The 19,144-nt window shown below is 38.1% G+C and overlaps 1 protein-coding gene across 1 annotated transcript; it reads right to left on the minus strand.

Annotated features, from left to right (window-relative positions):
• Nucleotides 1–408: 408 nt before the first annotated feature.
• On the minus strand, nt 409–18,621 carry LOC121997001 (probable protein phosphatase 2C 9). The gene is made up of 6 exons (XM_042551207.1): nt 18,492–18,621; nt 3,400–3,639; nt 2,311–2,389; nt 1,862–2,062; nt 897–1,051; nt 409–816 (listed from the first exon to the last, which is right to left on the minus strand). The coding sequence occupies exons 2-6, from the start codon at nt 3,535–3,537 to the stop codon at nt 676–678; spliced, it is 714 nt and encodes a 237-aa protein (XP_042407141.1). The 5' UTR covers nt 3,538–3,639; nt 18,492–18,621; the 3' UTR covers nt 409–675.
• Nucleotides 18,622–19,144: the final 523 nt, after the last annotated feature.

Consider the following 19,144-nt stretch of genomic DNA (forward strand, 5'->3'; position numbering starts at 1 on the left):
AATGTGTGCATTTTTATATTTGGTCCAACTCGAGAAGTCTAATAAGTATATTCACAGCCATTGTTTCTTGGTTTCTCTTCGATCCAATTGAACTAAGTAAATTTCTCTTCTCATCAGTTGAGTTATTTCTGTTTTTTTTCTTCTATTTTCTCTCTTTCAAATAAACACGGCGTTGGTTTTTCTTTTCTCATTGACTCGTACCGTTTCAGTTGAGAATCGGAAGGTCACGCAAAGAATTCCTAGATTACAGGAAAGATCTTAAGCTCTCGTTATCATTTTTAAAACCGAAAGTATTTATAGCTCGTAACGGATGTTGTTACCAACCATTGGCATTCCCAAACAAATCTATGCGGTAAAATCTAGCGAGCAACAAGAGGCAAAGACAAATATTTCATGGTACAAGTTGCCTTGAAATTTTAAGGGGAAAAAGCCATTCAACCAATCAACTACATCATCCACCCATACCAATAATACATTCCTTAACTAAAACATCGAAGAAATCAACCAATGATACCAGAATAACCAACCACAGGTGAACCAACAATATACAGAAGAATCGGAACAGCAGGAGCTCTACTAGGCTAACACTCAAGGACTTGCGCCTTTCCCTTGTTATCTTCCGGTCGTTATGGCTTCCTGGCAATATTTAATAATCGACAACAAGTTAGATAATCTTTATGCCCTTAGTTGAACAACGATGCAAGAGATATCATCCTTGCTGACTCTGTTCACTGCTTCCGTTGTCAGCAGCCTTGCTGCTGCTTGTGGATCTTTGTACTTTCTAGCAATATCCACTGCCTCTTCGTTGCTCATTACCTGAATAGGATTAGTGCGATGGATGCAGTAGGAGATAAGTACATCAGTTACTAAAAGAGAAGGCAATATTTGAAGCAAACCTTCCACAAGCCATCACTCGCAAGAATCAGGAGATCGCTGTCAGCAGTCACATCTTCGGAGCGTATATCTGGATCTGAACTCAGATGTGACTTGAGGCTCTTATCTCCGAAAGCACGTGAAACGGCTAACTGGCCATTAACTCTGGGAACATCTCCTGAGAACGTTATACAGTGACATGAGCATTTCTCACAGTAGACACAAATGTTTGTTAGCAAAGACGAAGAGTCAAGTGCAGAAGAAAGCAACATATTTACATATAATTCAATATGAATGTTTTTGAGGTGCATAGTAGGTACAGCTGCAGAAGGTCCCCTAGTTCTGACAGTGAAGCAGGGTACTTTCTTCAGTGTTTTTTTTTTTTTGGGTGCGAAAGCAAACCTACACTACAGGACAATGCTGAATCATTTGGCAATTCAAAAGTGAAAATTAGGTCATAGCCTTTTGGAAGCAAATGGCATCATAGCTCAGATGAGTCCGATGACTTTTCATGCTTCAGAACGGATTGTGTGACGCTGACAAACTACCTACATATCTCTAATGTTCAACGTGTGTGGCAACGTTGAGCCTTCTCCATGTACCTTTTTGATAACAAAGATAAATACAAATATGTTATGTTGTCCACATAATAAGGCAATTATCCGTCTCCTGAGGTAATTGGTTAAAAAAAGTTTAAGCAATTACTTTTATTTATTATAGCTTCGTTTCACATTTCAGGCTACATGTTATTTCTGGTTTTTAAGCAGAAAGTTTCATCTCATTATGCAATTCCAGTTGTTTTTGCAACAGAAGTTTTCAGACAAGTATCTCATCATGGTAAATTGTCTTCGTACGGTAAAATGTTTTAGATGCAACCAACAGTTGAATTGGATGAGAAATGGATGCAGAAAACAATAAAGCATAGACAAATCTTGAAAATAAGACCAAATGCAATGGTAAACAAAATTAAGCTGAATGTAGTGTGAACCTGGCATGTTTGAAACAAAGCCACCTCTATTCTCAATGCTCCCACGCTCAGTATTGGGTTCGTGATCAACACTTAACTGTATAACATCTCCACCTTTCGCAAGAACAGCACGTGAATCACCAACATTAGCAATCCACAATTTCCTACCATCTATGAGAATCGCAGTAACCGCTGTTGATCCACCTCGCCCCAGATCAGGACTGCGTGATAGAATTGCCCCCGCGGGCTGGATCAACCGGTTAAGGCGTGGCATCCTTGCACAATGAGTCGTAGGGTCGAAGGTCCACGGACGCGCACTGGATGAATAATCTGGGCCGGCTGTGTTAAATCCGGAGACACCACGCTTTAACCGGGCCAGCATTCACCGTTGATTTACCTCCTCCTAGGATCCCTGTGGGGCCAGGCCTAGGGGGCCGCTGGGCGGCGGGACCCGCCTTTTGCACAACAAGGACTGCGTGATAGAATTGCTTTATCAGTCTTCTCATAGGCTTTGGAGATTGCCTCTCCTGGATTATTCCAAAAATCTTCCTAAATCACAGAAGAAAATATTTTAGTATGCTAAAAAAGGACAGACGTGAGCAGGGTAAGATCATTGTTTTTGTGAAAAATAGAGAAGATAAAATGAAAAGGAAGTAAAAAAAAAAAAAGAGAACTTTACTTTCTTCATTAGCAATCTTGACTAGTTTCGGTGAGCTCGGCAATAACACAGAGAGCAAGGTAAGACAAGACGTGATTATTTTGATGTGTCAATAAAATCCTAAAAAATACCAGAAGAGGAAGAAGATAGGGGGTTGATGATTGCTTGATCTTGTTGCTAGAAGAGGACAGCAACTGGTGTTACATTTCTTACTTGTCGGAGAAGAGAAAGGTGATGAAAAAAGCTCTTGTGCGAGGAGAGGAAAAAATCGTAGGTTTACTAACGTTGAAGAAGAGAAGGAGAAGAAGCAAATAAGGAAGAAGAGGAAAAAAAATAAAAGAGAGGAATGGGCGAAAGGGTGGCATATGGTACAGTTGGAATGTAACATGCATAGGGAGAAGAGGGAGAGAAAAAAATGAAAGGTTTCGTCAAAAATATCCTAATTCTTTTTAAATCATTCGAACTCGTTTAAACATTAAATTTGGTTCGATCATAACTCAACTTCAAATCAATTCTAATTTAAGTCAACATAATACTTATCTCCATATCTACCCGTTGAATTTAGTTTGAACTCAATTCAATTTTAATTTAGCTTTCTTACTTTGTACCCTACGATTTAGTTCATTCATTTATTATTATATATTTTATTTTTAAAATTCAATACTTAACATTCCAAATCGTGATATTTCCTCATAAAAGTGGTATCAATGGATAACTTAGGTCATGAATTTCTCAAATATATGATCAATTTCAATTTTCGACATTAAATGATATATATATATATATAATTTTTTAATAAAATATGAGAGGGGGTGACGGCACCCCCTCTCCTTAAGGTGGCTACGCCCCTGGACGTGAGTGAATCTATTAAGTCTAACCGAGAGAAGCTTTGCAAATTCACCTCTTTAAGAATATTAGTGAACAGATGCTTTTGTAAATAGGCAGCTACACTGTCACCTAAATGACCATCAAATATAGCGAAAAGACCAAGCTCCTGCCCCCTTATCTGGATAAACTTTGCTACATGATAATCCTCCATAGGATGATTTGCCCTTCCTTTTACAAGGCTGAACCCATAAGCAACTTTTACAGATCCTTGATAACTTTTACCCTTGCCTGCACCACTCGAATGGCCTGCAAGCTATATGTAAAAGAAATTACCAGTCCCATCAAATCACAGCCTTGAAAGCATCATGGTAAAACTAAATTCACAAGAAAATAATGACGCTTGATATTAAAACACAAAACTAAATAGATATCAAACATATCTATACTTCCTAGTCTCCCCAACATACACGTCAATACTTTATCTCTATATAGCTCTTAATCAGATTGCCCTATTTATCAGTTGAGTCTAACAAAGTGTTCCTATTTAGATTTGAACAATTACCAACTTACATCATGGCCTATTTTTCACTTTTTAATTCTGTACCTTGCATGTTCTACGCTAGTAGTGTTTCACAAGCAGTCGCATGTGCAGCTTTTAGCAATTGCACAAAATCTATGATTTTCCCTTGCAGTTTCTTTTCCTAGCTGTTTTGAGAGAGATGTTTACTTCTGACACAATAATGAGTTTCAACCAAGTTCAAATAGTAATTTGTCGAATTTTTTACGATTACAAAACCCTGATGAAATACAGGAGATGTTAATTGAGTATGGACTTCCTGTAAAAGGTTCATTAAAACGAACTAATAATATGCAAATGATTTTTAACAAAACTGAGTCCGAATATGAAATACCAAGTGGATATATATAAACATTGAAAGCAAGCAAAAAGGGGGGAAAAAACAAACAACACACTCAAGCGAAGCGTAATAAAACAATTAGGTCAAACCATCTCTCACCTGAGAGCAGGAACCTTTGAAGCAACATAATTTATCCATAAAACTCCAAAACTACAACAATCCTCCCGCTAAATCCTCAGAAGCTCGTCCATCTCAATCCCCAATAAGATATTTCTAAAATCTCGGCACGTCCAAATCGTGAAATCAACCGCGAAAAATCGAAGCTTTAACAAAGATTCTCAAAAAAAAAAAAAAATAGCGGCTTTTAAGTCCTCCGTAAGATCGATTGGGGCTGGAGAAGGCGAGAAGCAATCAAGTGGAAAGAAGCGGGGATTAATAGGCGGAGGGGAATAGGGAAGCAACGAAAAGGGGGCCACCGGCGCAGGCTCCCGTCTGTTGACTTTGTTGAAGAGGAGTACGACAGGGAACGCATGAGTGATGGGCAGTGGAATTTATCGGGAAAACGCCCACTGTCCACTCCCTACTACAACACCCGCACTATCCTTCCGCCTTAAGTTGGGCACCAAAGATAAAACCAACGGTTGACTTCCTTTGACTCGACTGCTCACTGTGCGACCCGACCTCCAATTGTTGCCTCCATTGCCTGCAAGATTTGAAACGCATGGTTGCGAGAGTCACAGACCAGGAGATCATGCAAAAGTCCGACGGGGTGTGGATTCCCTTTACCATTAAGAGGGGGACATTGCCCCCAGGCGTGGGGCCGCCCCCTCGTCAACTTTGTGATGAACGCTGCGATCGCCACAGACTACCCTAGTGAAGTGGGGAAGCGTTTGTTGTTATCGAGTTTGTCCATTTCACAGGTGAGTTGCCTTCGAGGGCGGCTACAGCGATGGTGCAGCTGTAGCTTGTGGCTCGAGCCAGTCTGGTGTGTCAGACCAGGTCACGGGTTGCTCACCCAACTGACGCATGTCGTAATTCGATGGAGCATGCTTTCAACTCCAATTAAATTGAACCTAATTTAAAGATTCTGAGGCCTGTTCGCCGGCAAGTTGGCTAAACCGATTGATGACTTAACAGCGTAGCCAAAGACCAGTACAGTTTGGCCGTGTCCTCTCTCTGCCCTAAACCCTGTCCAACTGACTTCTATTTACAACTAAGACATAAACATAGTATATGATGAAGTGGATCTGCGCCAATTATTAGAGATTGTTTAAACATTGTGTATGCTTGTTAAGTGGACAAAATGAGGCAAATGGTTGAGATGGGCTGCAACTGGTGCGCTCCCATTTGAAAGATTTATGTGTTCGTTCATCCATTAAATGCTTAATTGCATTCACTTGTTTCTTCCTTTCTATTTTTTCCCATTCTGGCCATGGTTATCATATTTAGATCAAAAAACAATTAAATCACTACTGATCGAATAGAAGAATAGAGCCAGGGGCAATGGTACCGTATCAAAGTGTCTTTTAATTTCTCAAGCATCTAAGAATTACATAGTGGATTAAGGGATAAATTTTCTTTAATTGACAATTAGCCTAAGAATACTGATGGATCTGTGAATGCTTTTTAATTTATTCTAGTGACCAATAAAAAATTTTCGTTGGGTCATTCTAAAATTAGTCCGTGTGCCAACTAAAAAAAGAAAAAATGAAAAACAGAATAGAAGAATAGACAAAAACAGCATGCCAACTCTTAAAAAAAAAAATTGAAGACCAAAGCTAGTTCGACATTACTATGATCCACATTATATTGAACATCCACATGAGAAAATCAAATTAAGAACCGTTTACCTCTTAATTTGCAGGTGATCGAGATAACATTACTTTTAAGTGGCAAAGAAATAAGAAACAAATTAACGCTATGCTAGTGAAACAAAAGAATGAAAGGATACATTATGTGAAAGGGACAACAGTAGCCACGGAGAGGATGCCTCATGAACTAAAAGGTGGCATTAGTGGAGTGTTGAACTAGAAAATAACTTGACTAGATTTGGTTTCCAAAACAACTAGTTTGATAGGAATTTCCACCACTTGAATAGGCCAAATCCATAGATTAGGGTGATTAGTGTTACCCTCAGAGGAAAGAACTTAAACCTGCATATGCTAAAAGAATCTGAGAATATTGATAATTTGATTGACAAAGAGAGAAATAAAGTTCAGACAGGAAACTCTTAGACAAGTAAATTTTATTTAATTTAGGTCACAGTAATTCCGCTACTGTGGGTGATCCACATTCGTGGCGAGTTGGAGTGTTAAATATTCATCCAAATAATGTTTTGCGTTTATATATTGAGCCAGCTATAATGCAGATCTGTAAAGCATCATTAGATTCATGATCTAAAACATATCACATAAGAAAGTTTTGCATCACTATTGGTTCTTTTTCTTTTCTGTTTCTTAGCTACTATGACTATATGTAACTCACGATCATAAAAAGTAGCAACTCTCAAGTTAGGGAGAAGGATATTACTCATTGCATTAAAAAGTGAAGCCGTCACTGCGGCTCTTTCAGGGCGGCCCCATATACTCTAGAAAGGGATAAATCATGGGGAACATTTGTTCTATCACAGCAGCCCTTTATATGAGGAAGGTTATCTAGTGAGATATTTTTGGACACGTTGGGAATTGACCACCCAAGATTATATCAAACACTCATGTAGATATCAACTACGTCAATCCGTGGGGGCAATAGGACATTACTCATGGAGCTTGCATATGATGCGATCAAAATATCATTATTTAGTAGACATCATTTTCTATTTGAGAAAGAGAAAGATTGTGGCATTGAAGCATAGGAACAATTCAAACATCAGAGTGATGAAAGAGCATAGGAATTCAAGATTGACGAGCGGTAAAAGGAATTTAAAAAAAAAAGTAGATCCGCTGCCTTAGTAGCCCCCTAGTGTCGGCTCCATAGATATGGAAGTTAGAGTATATACTGAAAGCCTAAGCTTTGTAAACATTCATTATGAATAAAGAATCATATTTGGTCAAATTTTCTACATTTAGTTGTAGTTGTTCAATTAATTTATATTGTAGATAATATAGTATGTGGTGTCACATACAGAAGATAATATTATCAGTACCTTATAAATTATAAACAGTAGCTCACGTCCAAAATGGAAAGGAACAAACCATTAGAAGGTCGTAGTGTAATTAGGTGTCAGTTTATCTTGACTGTATAATTACACTAGTACACTCAGAGTGTATTGAGTAGGACCATTTGAGGTCGTTTCTTTTATACTGACTTTATAAAGAAACAAAGACCTCGGTTATTATGGAAGTGTGTGCTCTTAATCCTAATATAATAACAAGCACATATATTTGATATTAATTTCTTTAATTTATCAATGGGTGAGATTTAGTTCGATAAATCAACAAGCCCGATAAATTGGGAAATGATATCACTTATAGTGTGTGTTGTTGATTATAGAAGGAAACTGTGTCCTAGAGATACTAGGTTGATAATGTCCTCAAGAGGAGCTCATAAGGATTGTCATGTTAAACCCTGCAGGTGGACTTAGTCCGACATGACGATAAGGTTGAGTGGTACTACTCTTGGACTTAGATATTAATTAAATGAGTTGTCAGTAACTCACTTAATTAGTGGACATTCGATATCTTAAACACAGGGAGACTAACACACTCATAATAAGAAGGAGCCCAAAAATGTAATTTGGGATTGGTGCGGTAGTTCAATGATAGTTCTCTAGTGGAATGAATTATCATTGATAAAATTAAGTTGTGTGTTCGGGGCGAACACGGGATGCTTAATTTTATCGGGAGACCAAAACCAATTTCTCCTCTCGGTCCCTATCGTAGCCTCTTATTTATAGAGTTCTATACCCACCTATACCCACCTTATATACCCACCCAATAGGGGTCGGCCTAGGTATAAAATTGGGTGGCCGGCCCTAGCTTGAACCCAAGCTAGTAGGGCCGGCCAAATTAAAATAAAAAAGAAATTTAATTTTAATTTTTATTATTATGTGGAAGATATAATTTAAAGAGAATTAAAATTAAAATATCTCTCTTGTAAAAGATCTACAAAAGATTAAAGAAAGAGATTAGATCTCTTTCCTTATTTGTAGATTGGAGAGGTGTTTTATTTTTCTCTTTAAAATTATTCACATGTTAATAAAATTAAAATTATAGAGATTTCCTTTTATTAACCATGAAGAGATTTTTAAAGAGAAATTTTATTTTTAAAATTTCCGGAAACAAATAAGGAAAGTTTTAATTGTTAATTGAAACTTGTCCAATTTGCTTCCTCTTGATGTGGCCGGCCATTAGAGTTTATTTGGGAAATTTTATTTTATTTTTCTCAAATAAATCATGTCAAGGAAATTAAGGAAATTTTATTGTAAATAAATTTCCTAATTTGCCTAAGCCAAGGAATATAAAAGAAGGGGTAGGGGTGCCTTCATGAGACACAACATCTATTATTTCTCTCCCTCTTTTGTTCCTTGGTGTGGCCGGCCAACCTCTCCCTCTCTTCCTCTTGTGGTGGCCGAACCCTACTTCCATTGGAGCTCTTGTGGTGGCCGGATACTACTCGGAGAAGAAGAAGAAGAAGGAGAGAAAGCTAGCATCTCTTGGAGCTTGGTTAGTATTTTGATTTTCTTCCTTGGTGAAGCTTCCTCTTTGTTGGCCGAACCTAGCTAGGAGGAGAAGAAGGTGATTGGTGGTTTCTCGTCTCGGAAGATCGTTGCCCACACAACGTCCGAGGTTAGAAGAGGAATACGGTAGAAGATCAAGAGGTTTTTCTACAAGGTATAACTAGTAATTTTTATTTCCGCATCATGCTAGTTATTTATGGAAATAATACCAAATACAAGAGGCTTACGTTCTAGTATTTCGAATATGTTTTTCGATGTTGTGTTCTTTTGTTTTCTTTCTTTTCCTTGTGATTTGATTGTTCTCTTTGGTTAACCTAAAGTTATTTTAGGAAATTAAATATTAGCTTTCTATTAAAGGTTTTGTCTAGTCGGTGGTGGTTGCTCCCATATCCAAGAAGGCCATGTGCCTCGCCACGTCAGTCCTGGGAACCTTTATGGAAATTAATATTTAATGGAATTAATAACTTAAGGAGACTTGGGTCGAACGTGTTAAGTTCGCAGAGATCCAAGTCAAAACCTAAAAGAACAAATAGATTAAGTTTTGGATCAAACGTGTTAACGCAAGCGATCCAAAATTTAATTTAAAAGAACACATGGTAGCTAGGAAAGGTTCGACCTTTTACAAAATTTTGTACAGTGGAACCTATAGATTCTCCGAGTAGCAACCAACAATTGGTATCGAGCTAGGGTTTGCCTGTGTATTTGGTATTTAGTTTAATTATGCACATGTCATACATAATTTAGGCAGGATAATAGTAGGATGTGCTAACTTTGTGGATGCATGATCCAACTATTATGGCTTTTAGTTAATTATGTGTGTGATTGGACCCTTGGACATGTCAAGGGCAATTTATATGTGTGTGCATGATTGTATTAAAATACAGCAGGAGCTGTATTTAGTTTTATTAGGATTTTATTTTTGATCTAGATACATGTACATTCCTTTTATGGAATATAGGATCAAAAATATAAAATTCTATTTATGTCGCGGATCGAATCTTGCAAAGCGTGGAACCTTCTAAGGACCAGCGGCGCAGCGGAACTAGGAGCAAGATGGATGCGACAGCTAGACCCCGAGGCGGTGGCCAAATATGGCAGCAGCTTGGGATGACAACACACGGAGGACAATTAAGAGATAAAAGTCATAATAGTTGAAAATTAAATTTTCTATTTATTGCTTTTATATTGTGCTGTGTGTGCATGTTAGTTTAGTAGGCTAGCATAGTTAAAATTCCTCATTTATAAATAACTAAGTGGGAGAGGGATTTTTAAATAAATCCCATGGTCTCTATTACTGGTTTGTAAGTGATGCAAACAAGTTTGCGCGTTGGCTCTGAGTGCCTTCCTCCATAACGGATGAGCTTGTTTGTGGATCACTAGAACAGACTTCCATTTTTGGATGACTATAGGAAATTAATTAAGAGCGTGTGATCTTCCCCAACGGAAGGGGCATAATCTTATTAATGGACTTAGTGTCAAGTAATGGTATACACTTAGACACATCTAATAGTATCCTCCCCAACGGAGTCACTATTATTATTTGTGTGACCAAATAATACCAACTATTAATTTTATTTGTCAAAAAGTTAGGTTGACAAGACAATAAAATTAATGGGTTAAAACCCTCCTTTTACAAATGTTGAATTTGTATACGTCCACACTAACGTGGCATACAAAATTCACGGTGTTATGAGGTGTTGGTTAATTTAAAATAGTATTGTTTGAGGAATCAATATTATTCTAAATTTAGAGTACTGACCAAAAGTTATTTGTGATTCTTAGGATGACTTTCAACCCACTGTCCATCATACTTCAACAAAATAGACTTACTGGACCTAATTACATAGATTGGAAAAGGAACCTGGACATTGTTCTTGTAACACCCCAAATTTCATGAATGAACCTTGTCCTGATGCACCCATTGGTGAATCTACCCAAGAGGAGATTGAATATCATAAGAGATGGGTAAAGGCGGATGAGATGGCGCGGTGTTATATTTTGGCTTCAATGTCAAATGTATTGCAACATCAAGATCAAGATTTACCAACAACTTATGATATTATGAACAATCTCAAGGAGCTCTTTGGTCATCGGGATAGGGCTTCTAGACAAGAAGCTATGAGAAAGATAATGACGGCCACCATGCAAGAGGGTACTCTGTAGGATCATATCCTAAAGATGATGGCTTATCCGAACGAGATACGATCCTTGGAGGAGAAATTGATGGGAAACCCGGATCGATATGATCCTCCAAACGCTACCTAGAAGTTTTGAGCCTGAACTATAATATGAATAAAAGGATTTATTCATTAGGGAAACTAAGCATCAGAAGGATTATTTCGTCACAATTCTCAAATTCACTTTCTGAAAATGATTCTACTTCTAAACCGAAGGAAAGAAGAAGAAGAAACAAGTCGGCTCGAAAGAAAGTGAATAAATCTCAGTGTACGGGATTGAGTGAAGAAGAAGAAGGGCAAGTGCTTCATCTGCAAAGTAGTAAGGCGGGCTGTCCTCGTAGGAACCAAAACAAAGGTATATCTCGTACTCGGTTGTTGAAACATGTTTAGCGGTGTTATCTACCAGCACCTGGTGTGTAGATACGGGAGCCACTGATCATGTCTGCAATTTCTTGCAGGGGTTCCAGGAAACCCGACGACTATCTGAAGGGGAGATTACCGTCTACATGGGCAATGCTACTAAGGTGGCAGCTGTTGCAGTGGGAGACGTCTACTTGTCTTTTAGTAGAAATAGAAATTTGGTTTTAAGAAATTGTCTTTATGTACCCAAGTTTTAGAAAGAATTTAATTTCAGTTTCTAAACTGTTTATAGATGGATATTCAGTTTCTTTCAGTAACGATGTAGTTATTAAAAGAAATAAAGTGATTATCTGTTCTGGTGCATTAGTTGGCAATTTGTATATTTTAAATCCAATTTCTTCCACAAAGCAAAACATGGAAATTTATAACTCATCTTCTAATTCTAATAAGAGAAAAGAACCTTCAGAAATGAACCAAGCATATCTTTGGCATCTAAGACTTGGTCATATTAATTTAAGTAGGATTCAGAGGCTTATAGCCGATGGACTTTTGAGTTCATTAGAGTTGGAAAATTTTCCAACTTGTGAATCTTGCTTAGAAGGTAAAATGACCAAGAGGCCGTTCAAGGCCAAAGGGTATAGAGCCAAAGAAGTGTTAGAGTTGGTTCACTCTGATTTGTGTGGTCCTATGTCTGTCCAGGCAAGAGGAGGTTTTGAATATTTTGTCTCTTTCATAGACGATTATTCAAGATATGGATACATTTACCTAATGCGCCGCAAGTCCGAGTGCTTTGACAAGTTCAAAGAATACAAGGCTGATGTGGAAAAACGATTAGGTAAAAGTATCAAGACACTACGATCTGATCGTGGTGGCGAATACCTCTTAGGAGAGTTTAGGAATTACTTATCAGAGGCTGGGATTCAATCCCAATTGTCTGCACCTGGAACACCCCAACAGAATGGTGTAGCAGAACGAAGGAATAAGACTCTTATGGAGATGGTTAGATCGATGATGAGTTATCTGAATTACCAAATTCGTTTTGGGGATATGCCTGAAAACAATAACGTTCCGAACTTAGTACCTTCTAAATCGTTTCTTCTACTCCCATAGAATTGTGGAATGGCGAAAACTCTAAGACATATTCGGATTGGGGTAGTCCAACACATGTCTTTGAAACCATATCTTGATAAGTTAGAGTCTCGTACATAAGTTCGCGTGTTTGTAGGATATCCCAAAGGAACGAAAGGTGGTTTATTTTATAGTCCTAAAGACCGAAGGTCATTGTTAGCACCAATGCCCGTTTTTAGAAGAAGACTATATAATGGATCACAAGCCCAGAGTAAAGTTGTTTTAGAAGAACTAAGAGAGGACACGTCTACTTTAATACCAACAAGACAAGATGAAGTACCACAAGAGACCGCAACACGTGTCACACATGATACACAACCACGATAGTGCCTCGTCAGAGTGGGAGGGTTGTGAGGCAACCTGAAAGATTCATGTTTTGGGAGAGTCTTGGATTTGATCTCTCGTAAACATGAACCTGATCCCTGACATATGATGAAGCACTCCAAGATATGATCTTGGCAAAAGGCGATGAATTCAAACAGAGTCTATGTACTCTAATAAGGTCCGAGATTGTAGAACCACCGATGGTGTAAAAGCCGTTGGATGTAAGTGGATCTACAAAAGGAAAAGAGGGATGACGGAAGGTAGAAACCTTCAAAGCTAGGCTTGTTGCAAAAGGGTACACTCGGAAAGAGGGAATCGATTATGAGGAAACCTTTTCACCCGTAGCCATGCTTAAGTCTATCCGGATACTCTTATCCATTCGCTCATATGGATTATGAGATTTGGCAAATGGATGTCAAGAGCTTTCCTTAATGGAAGTCTTGAAGAGAACATCCATATGAAGCAACGGAAGGGTTCATTGAAAAGGCAAAGAGCATCTAGTGTGCAAGCTCAATCGGTCCATTTATGGATGAAGCAAGCTTCAACATCGGTTTAATGAAGTAATCCATCATATGGATTTATTCAAAGTCCGGATGAGTCTTTTGTATATAAGAAGTGTAACGGAAACGTGGTGGTATTTCTTGTACTATACGTAGATGATATTTTGTTAATTGGCAACAATGTCAAGGTATTATCAGACGTAAGGGTATGGTTGTCCAAACAATTTGATATGAAGGACTTAGGAGATTGTGCACACATTCTTGGGATCAAAGTTATAAGGGATCGTAAGAAAAGAATGTTGTGTCTGTCCCAAGCTTCATATATAGATACAATCCTTGCTCGTTTTAGCATGCAGGATTCCAAGAAAGGTTTCTTACCTTTTAGACATAGGATAGCTCTATCTAAAGAGATGTCTCCAAAGACGTCGAAAGAGATAGAGGACATGAAAGCAGTTCCTCTTCGGTTATAGGAAGCCTAATGTATGCAATGCTATACGAGACCGATATTTGTTTTTGGCATGGTCTAGATATCGAGTAACCTCGACAAGGACATTAGATCTGCAGAAAGCATATATTGAAGTACCGAGAAGGACTAGAGATTATATGATAGTTTACCAAGCACGATTTGCTCCCTGGGTTACACTGATTGATTTCCAATCGATAGGGATAACAGAAGTCTACATCAGCTATGTGTTTACTTTAGGAGGTGGAGCCATTTCATGGAGGAGTGTTAATAGCGTTTGGACTCAACCATGGAAGTCGAGTATGTAGCAGCGAGGCGGCTAAAGAAGCAGTATGGCTCGGGAACTTTCTAATGGACTTAGATGTGATTCTGGTTTGCCCAAAATCATCACAATTTATTGTGATAATAGCTTGCAAACTCGAAGGAACCACGAGCTCATAAGGCAAGTAAACATATAGAGCGCAAGTACCACCTGATACGAGATATCGTGAAGCGAGGAGAAGTTGTCATCGCCAAGATTGCATCAGCGGATAACCTGGCAGATCCTTTCACTAAGGCCCTTCCGGCGAAAGCTTTCGATCGGCATGTGGAGGGAATGAATCGGATGTATGGTAGAAGATATGGCATTAGTCATTAGTATAAGTGGGAGATTGTTAGAGTGTATACTGAAAGCCTAAGCTTTGTAAACATTCATTATGAATAAAGAATCACATTTGGTCAAATTTTCTACATTTAGTTGTAGTTGTTCAATTAATTTATATTGTAGATAATATAGTATGTGGTGTCACATACAGAAGATAATATTATCAGTACCTTATAAATTATAAACAGTAGCTCACGTCCAAAATGGAAAGGAACAAACCATTAGAAGGTCGTAGTGTAATTAGGTGTCAGTTTATCTTGACTGTATAATTACACTAGTACACTCAGAGTGTATTGAGTAGGACCATTTGAGGTCGTTTCTTTTATACTGACTTTATAAAGAAACAAAGACCTCGGTTATTATGGAAGTGTGTGCTCTTAATCCTAATATAATAACAAGCACATATATTTGATATTAATTTCTTTAATTTATCAATGGGTGAGATTTAGTTCGATAAATCAACAAGCCCGATAAATTGGGAAATGATATCACTTATAGTGTGTGTTGTTGATTATAGAAGGAAACTGTGTCCTAGAGATACTATGTTGATAATGTCCTCAAGAGGAGCTCATAAGGATTGTCATGTTAAACCCTGCAGGTGGACTTAGTCCGACATGACGATAAGGTTGAGTGGTACTACTCTTGGACTTAGATATTAATTAAATGAGTTGTCAGTAACTCACTTAATTAGTGGACATTCGATATCTTAAACACAGGGAGACTAACACACTCATAATAAGAAGGAGCCCAAAATGTAATTTGGGATTGGTGCGGTAGTTCAATAATAGTTCTCTAGTGGAATGAATTATCATTGATAAAATTAAGTTGTGTGTTCGGGGCGAACACGAGATGCTTAATTTTATCGGTAGACCAAAACCAATTTCTCCTCTCGGTCCCTATCATAGCCTCTTATTTATAGAGTTCTATACCCACCTATACCCACCTTATATACCCACCCAATAGGGGCCGGCCAAGCTAGCTTGGGAACAAGCTAGGGCCGGCCTAGGTCGGCCCTAGCTTGAACCCAAGCTAGTAGGGCCGGCCAAATTAAAATCAAAAAGAAATTTAATTTTAATTTTTATTATTATGTGGAAGATATAATTTAAAGAGAATTAAAATTAAAATATCTCTCTTGTAAAAGATCTACAAAAGATTAAAGAAAGAGATTAGATCTCTTTCCTTATTTGTAGATTGGAGAGATGTTTTATTTTTCTCTTTAAAATTATTCACATGTTAATAAAATTAAAATTATAGAGATTTCCTTTTATTAACCATGAAGAGATTTTTAAAGAGAAATTTTATTTTTAAAATTTCCGGAAACAAATAAGGAAAGTTTTAATTGTTGATTGAAACTTGTCCAATTTGCTTCCTCTTGATGTGGCCGGCCATTAGAGTTTATTTGGGAAATTTTATTTTATTTTTCTCAAATAAATCATGTCAAGGAAATTAAGGAAATTTTATTGTAAATAAATTTCCTAATTTGCCTAAGCCAAGGAATATAAAAGAAGGAGTAGGGGTGCCTTCATGAGACACGACATCTATTATTTCTCTCCCTCTTTTGTTCCTTGGTGTGGCCGGCCAACCTCTCCCTCTCTTCCTCTTGTGGTGGCCGAACCCTACTCTTCCATTGGAGCTCTTGTGGTGGCCGGATACTACTCGGAGAAGAAGAAGAAGAATGAGAGAAAGCTAGCATCTCTTGGAGCTTGGTTAGTATTTTGATTTTCTTCCTTGGTGAAGCTTCAACAACGTCCGAGGTTAGAAGAGGAATACGGTAGAAGATCAAGAGGTTTTTCTACAAGGTATAACTAGTAATTTTTATTTCCGCATCATGCTAGTTATTTATGGAAATAATACCAAATACAAGAAGCTTACGTTCTAGTATTTCGAATATGTTTTTCGATGTTGTGTTCTTTTGTTTTCTTTCTTTTCCTTGTGATTTGATTGTTCTCTTTGGTTAACCTAAAGTTATTTTAGGAAATTAAATATTAGCTTTCTATTAAAGGTTTTGTCTAGTCGGTGGTCGTTGCTCCCATATCCAAGAAGGCCATGTGCCTCGCCACGTCAGTACTGGGAACCTTTTATGGAAATTAATATTTAATGGAATTAATAACTTAAGGAGACTTGGGTCGAACGTGTTAAGTTCCGCAGGAGATCCAAATCAAAACCTAAAAGAACAAATAGATTAAGTTTTGGATCAAACGTGTTAAGTTCCGCAGGCGATCCAAAATTTAATTTAAAAGAACACATGGTAGCTAGGAAAAGGTTCAGACCTTTGTACAAAAACTTTGTACAGTGGAACCTATAGGTTTTCCGAGTAGCAACCAACAATGGAGAGAGGTAAATATAGACACACAGGCTATAGACGCATGATGAGATAAATCCTAAGTCGTCAGATCCTGAGAAGGTAAGAGGAATTTAAAGGCAACATGGATCCATGCCCTTTCCTTCCTCTCTTATGGAGAATCAGTGTTCAAGAATATAAATAGCAATAACTATCCCTATCTGCAATGGGCAACATGGATCTTATCCTGGCATTAGATCTATGTAAGACTATCCCCAATAATAACTAAGTTGTATAAATCACTTTTATTATGTTAATAAAGTTCCTTTGGTTTGCCTACTTATATTGAATCTATTGATCATCTTTTTTTTTTTCTTTTTTTTTCTTTTTTTTTTTTCAGGTTAACTTGTGGGAACCATAAGGCTTGCTACTGAATACACAATTCTTATCCAAGCTGTTAAACACATTCACTCCCTTTGCTAGTCAATCAGCTACTTGGTTTCACTCCATATTGTAGTGTTGAACAACAACCTCTCCCTTATACGCCATTAAATTTCAAATGACCTCTACATCATCTTTGCATATTGAGGGGCCATCTCCGAGTCAAATTCAAAAACCATTTGTTCTAATTTCCATTTTCTCCTGAGTTTCATACTCTTTTTTATACCAGCTGGCTCTGCATCTATTAAACATGTTGATACCTCATTAACAAAGGGGAGCCTTGATACAATGGTAACGGTCAAGTTGTTACTATGTAACTTTGAGATCATGGATTTAAGTCGCGGAAATAGCCTTTTATAAAATGTAATGTAAGACTGTGTACAATAAACTCAATGTGATACAACCCTTCCTCAGGACCTCTCACTGGGAAAGTCTCGTACGCCGAACTGTCCTTTTATGTTGACACCTTGTTAAAATGGCATTTCTTATTTTAGCGACAATAGGAACTACACACCTAACAATTCATGAGTATTAACAATTTTTTATTATAACTTCCCTAAAATCAATAATATGTTGGTGTCAGAGATTACATTAACCTATTGTGTTATCTCATAGTTACTCAAGATTGTGACTCCTGGAACACCATAATCATACTAGTTTTATGTAACTTTCCTGTTAATCCAAGAAAAGTTTCTGGTGATCACAGAAAACTTCTTTATTTCCGTAGATTACACATGGAAATTGCATTATCTATGTTCTACCGATACACATCCCATAATGTAAAGATGATATATGCCAAGTGTACTCTAGCATGATTGATTGCACTTTGAACTTTGAAGAGCAATCAGTTCTGCAAAAAAACTAATATTTCAAGCACGCATGAAGATCTTGGATCCAGAATTCTCCTTTGACATAATTCACGAGCCCAATAGCCCAAATTGAGCGTTGTAGAACCAGTTAATGTTGATCTAGACATTCCAGGTCATAGTGAACTGATGCAAATTAAATTACTCCTCAATGAAGCTTGTATCAGCCCATATGAAGCTGGCATTATTAATGCAGCAAGACAGGCTCACATGGATTATTTATTGCGGGGGTAAAAAAAAAAATCCTAGATCATGTAATTTTTCTATTTGTTGAAGTCACCGCCATTTGCTACTCTAAGAAGAAGTTACGAAGTCGCTCTAATTCGACAATTCCTACACTAAGTACGAAAAGAGACAACTTTTGAGCCAAAGGAGACTTAAAAAACAGGTAACGCCGAATAAGTAAGCACAGACAATAAGAGAAAGGCAAAGGGACCGAACTAGAACCTGAAAGTATCTGCATCCCGATCGATGCTCGGTGCTCTCTGAGCAGGCATGGGCGTGAACCACTGCGAAAAATCCCGATCGAAGAATTCCCAATCCGGCAAAAGGATCACGGCGATCCCGGAGATCCCGAAGGCGTACATGCCCAGCATTTTCTTGAGGGAGAAGGTCCAGATCCCGACGGCAACCATCAGCGCCGCCAGAGCCAGAAGGCTCGTCCGCAGCGCCGACTCGCGCCGCATCTCGGCCTTCGTTCCGCCACCAGTTCAATTCGACCCTTCGCTTCCCGGTACCGATCTTGAAGAAAGAGATACGTGGAGGAAGAAGATCTGGTAGACGACGCGCCGAAACGCGACGAGTAGAACACCAAGCGCTCAAGCGCGTGAGTCAAGAAGTCTTATTTCATTAGCCAGTGAGTCCGTCAGTGGGTTCACTGGCGGCGTCGATGTACCTGAACTTGAAGCATCTCAACTGCTCTCGCAGCTCATGGGTGTGATTCTGTACATTGACTTGTGCATCTGGTGAATGTTCAATAAGGTTGGAACGATCGAGGATTGCCCGATCACAGGATCCTGCGTTGTACATAATGAATATGATGCAATTTTAGAATGAAGCTTGTACCGTATCCTGACGGCCTTCTGCGATCAACTCCGTGC

This window comes from Zingiber officinale, chromosome 6A (genome assembly GCF_018446385.1).
Source record: "Zingiber officinale cultivar Zhangliang chromosome 6A, Zo_v1.1, whole genome shotgun sequence".
Classification (NCBI taxonomy): Eukaryota; Viridiplantae; Streptophyta; class Magnoliopsida; order Zingiberales; family Zingiberaceae; genus Zingiber; species Zingiber officinale.

Excerpts from the sequence above, each read along its gene's own strand:
- LOC121997001 (XM_042551207.1), bottom strand. The coding sequence starts at position 3,537 with ATGGAGGATTATCATGTAGCAAAGTTTATCCAGATAAGGGGGCAGGAG. Across the intron at positions 2,390-3,399 it reads TCACTAATATTCTTAAAGAG|GAAGATTTTTGGAATAATCC; the intron begins GTGAATTTGCAA and ends TCTGTGATTTAG. Across the intron at positions 817-896 it reads CGAGTGATGGCTTGTGGAAG|GTAATGAGCAACGAAGAGGC; the intron begins GTTTGCTTCAAA and ends AATCCTATTCAG.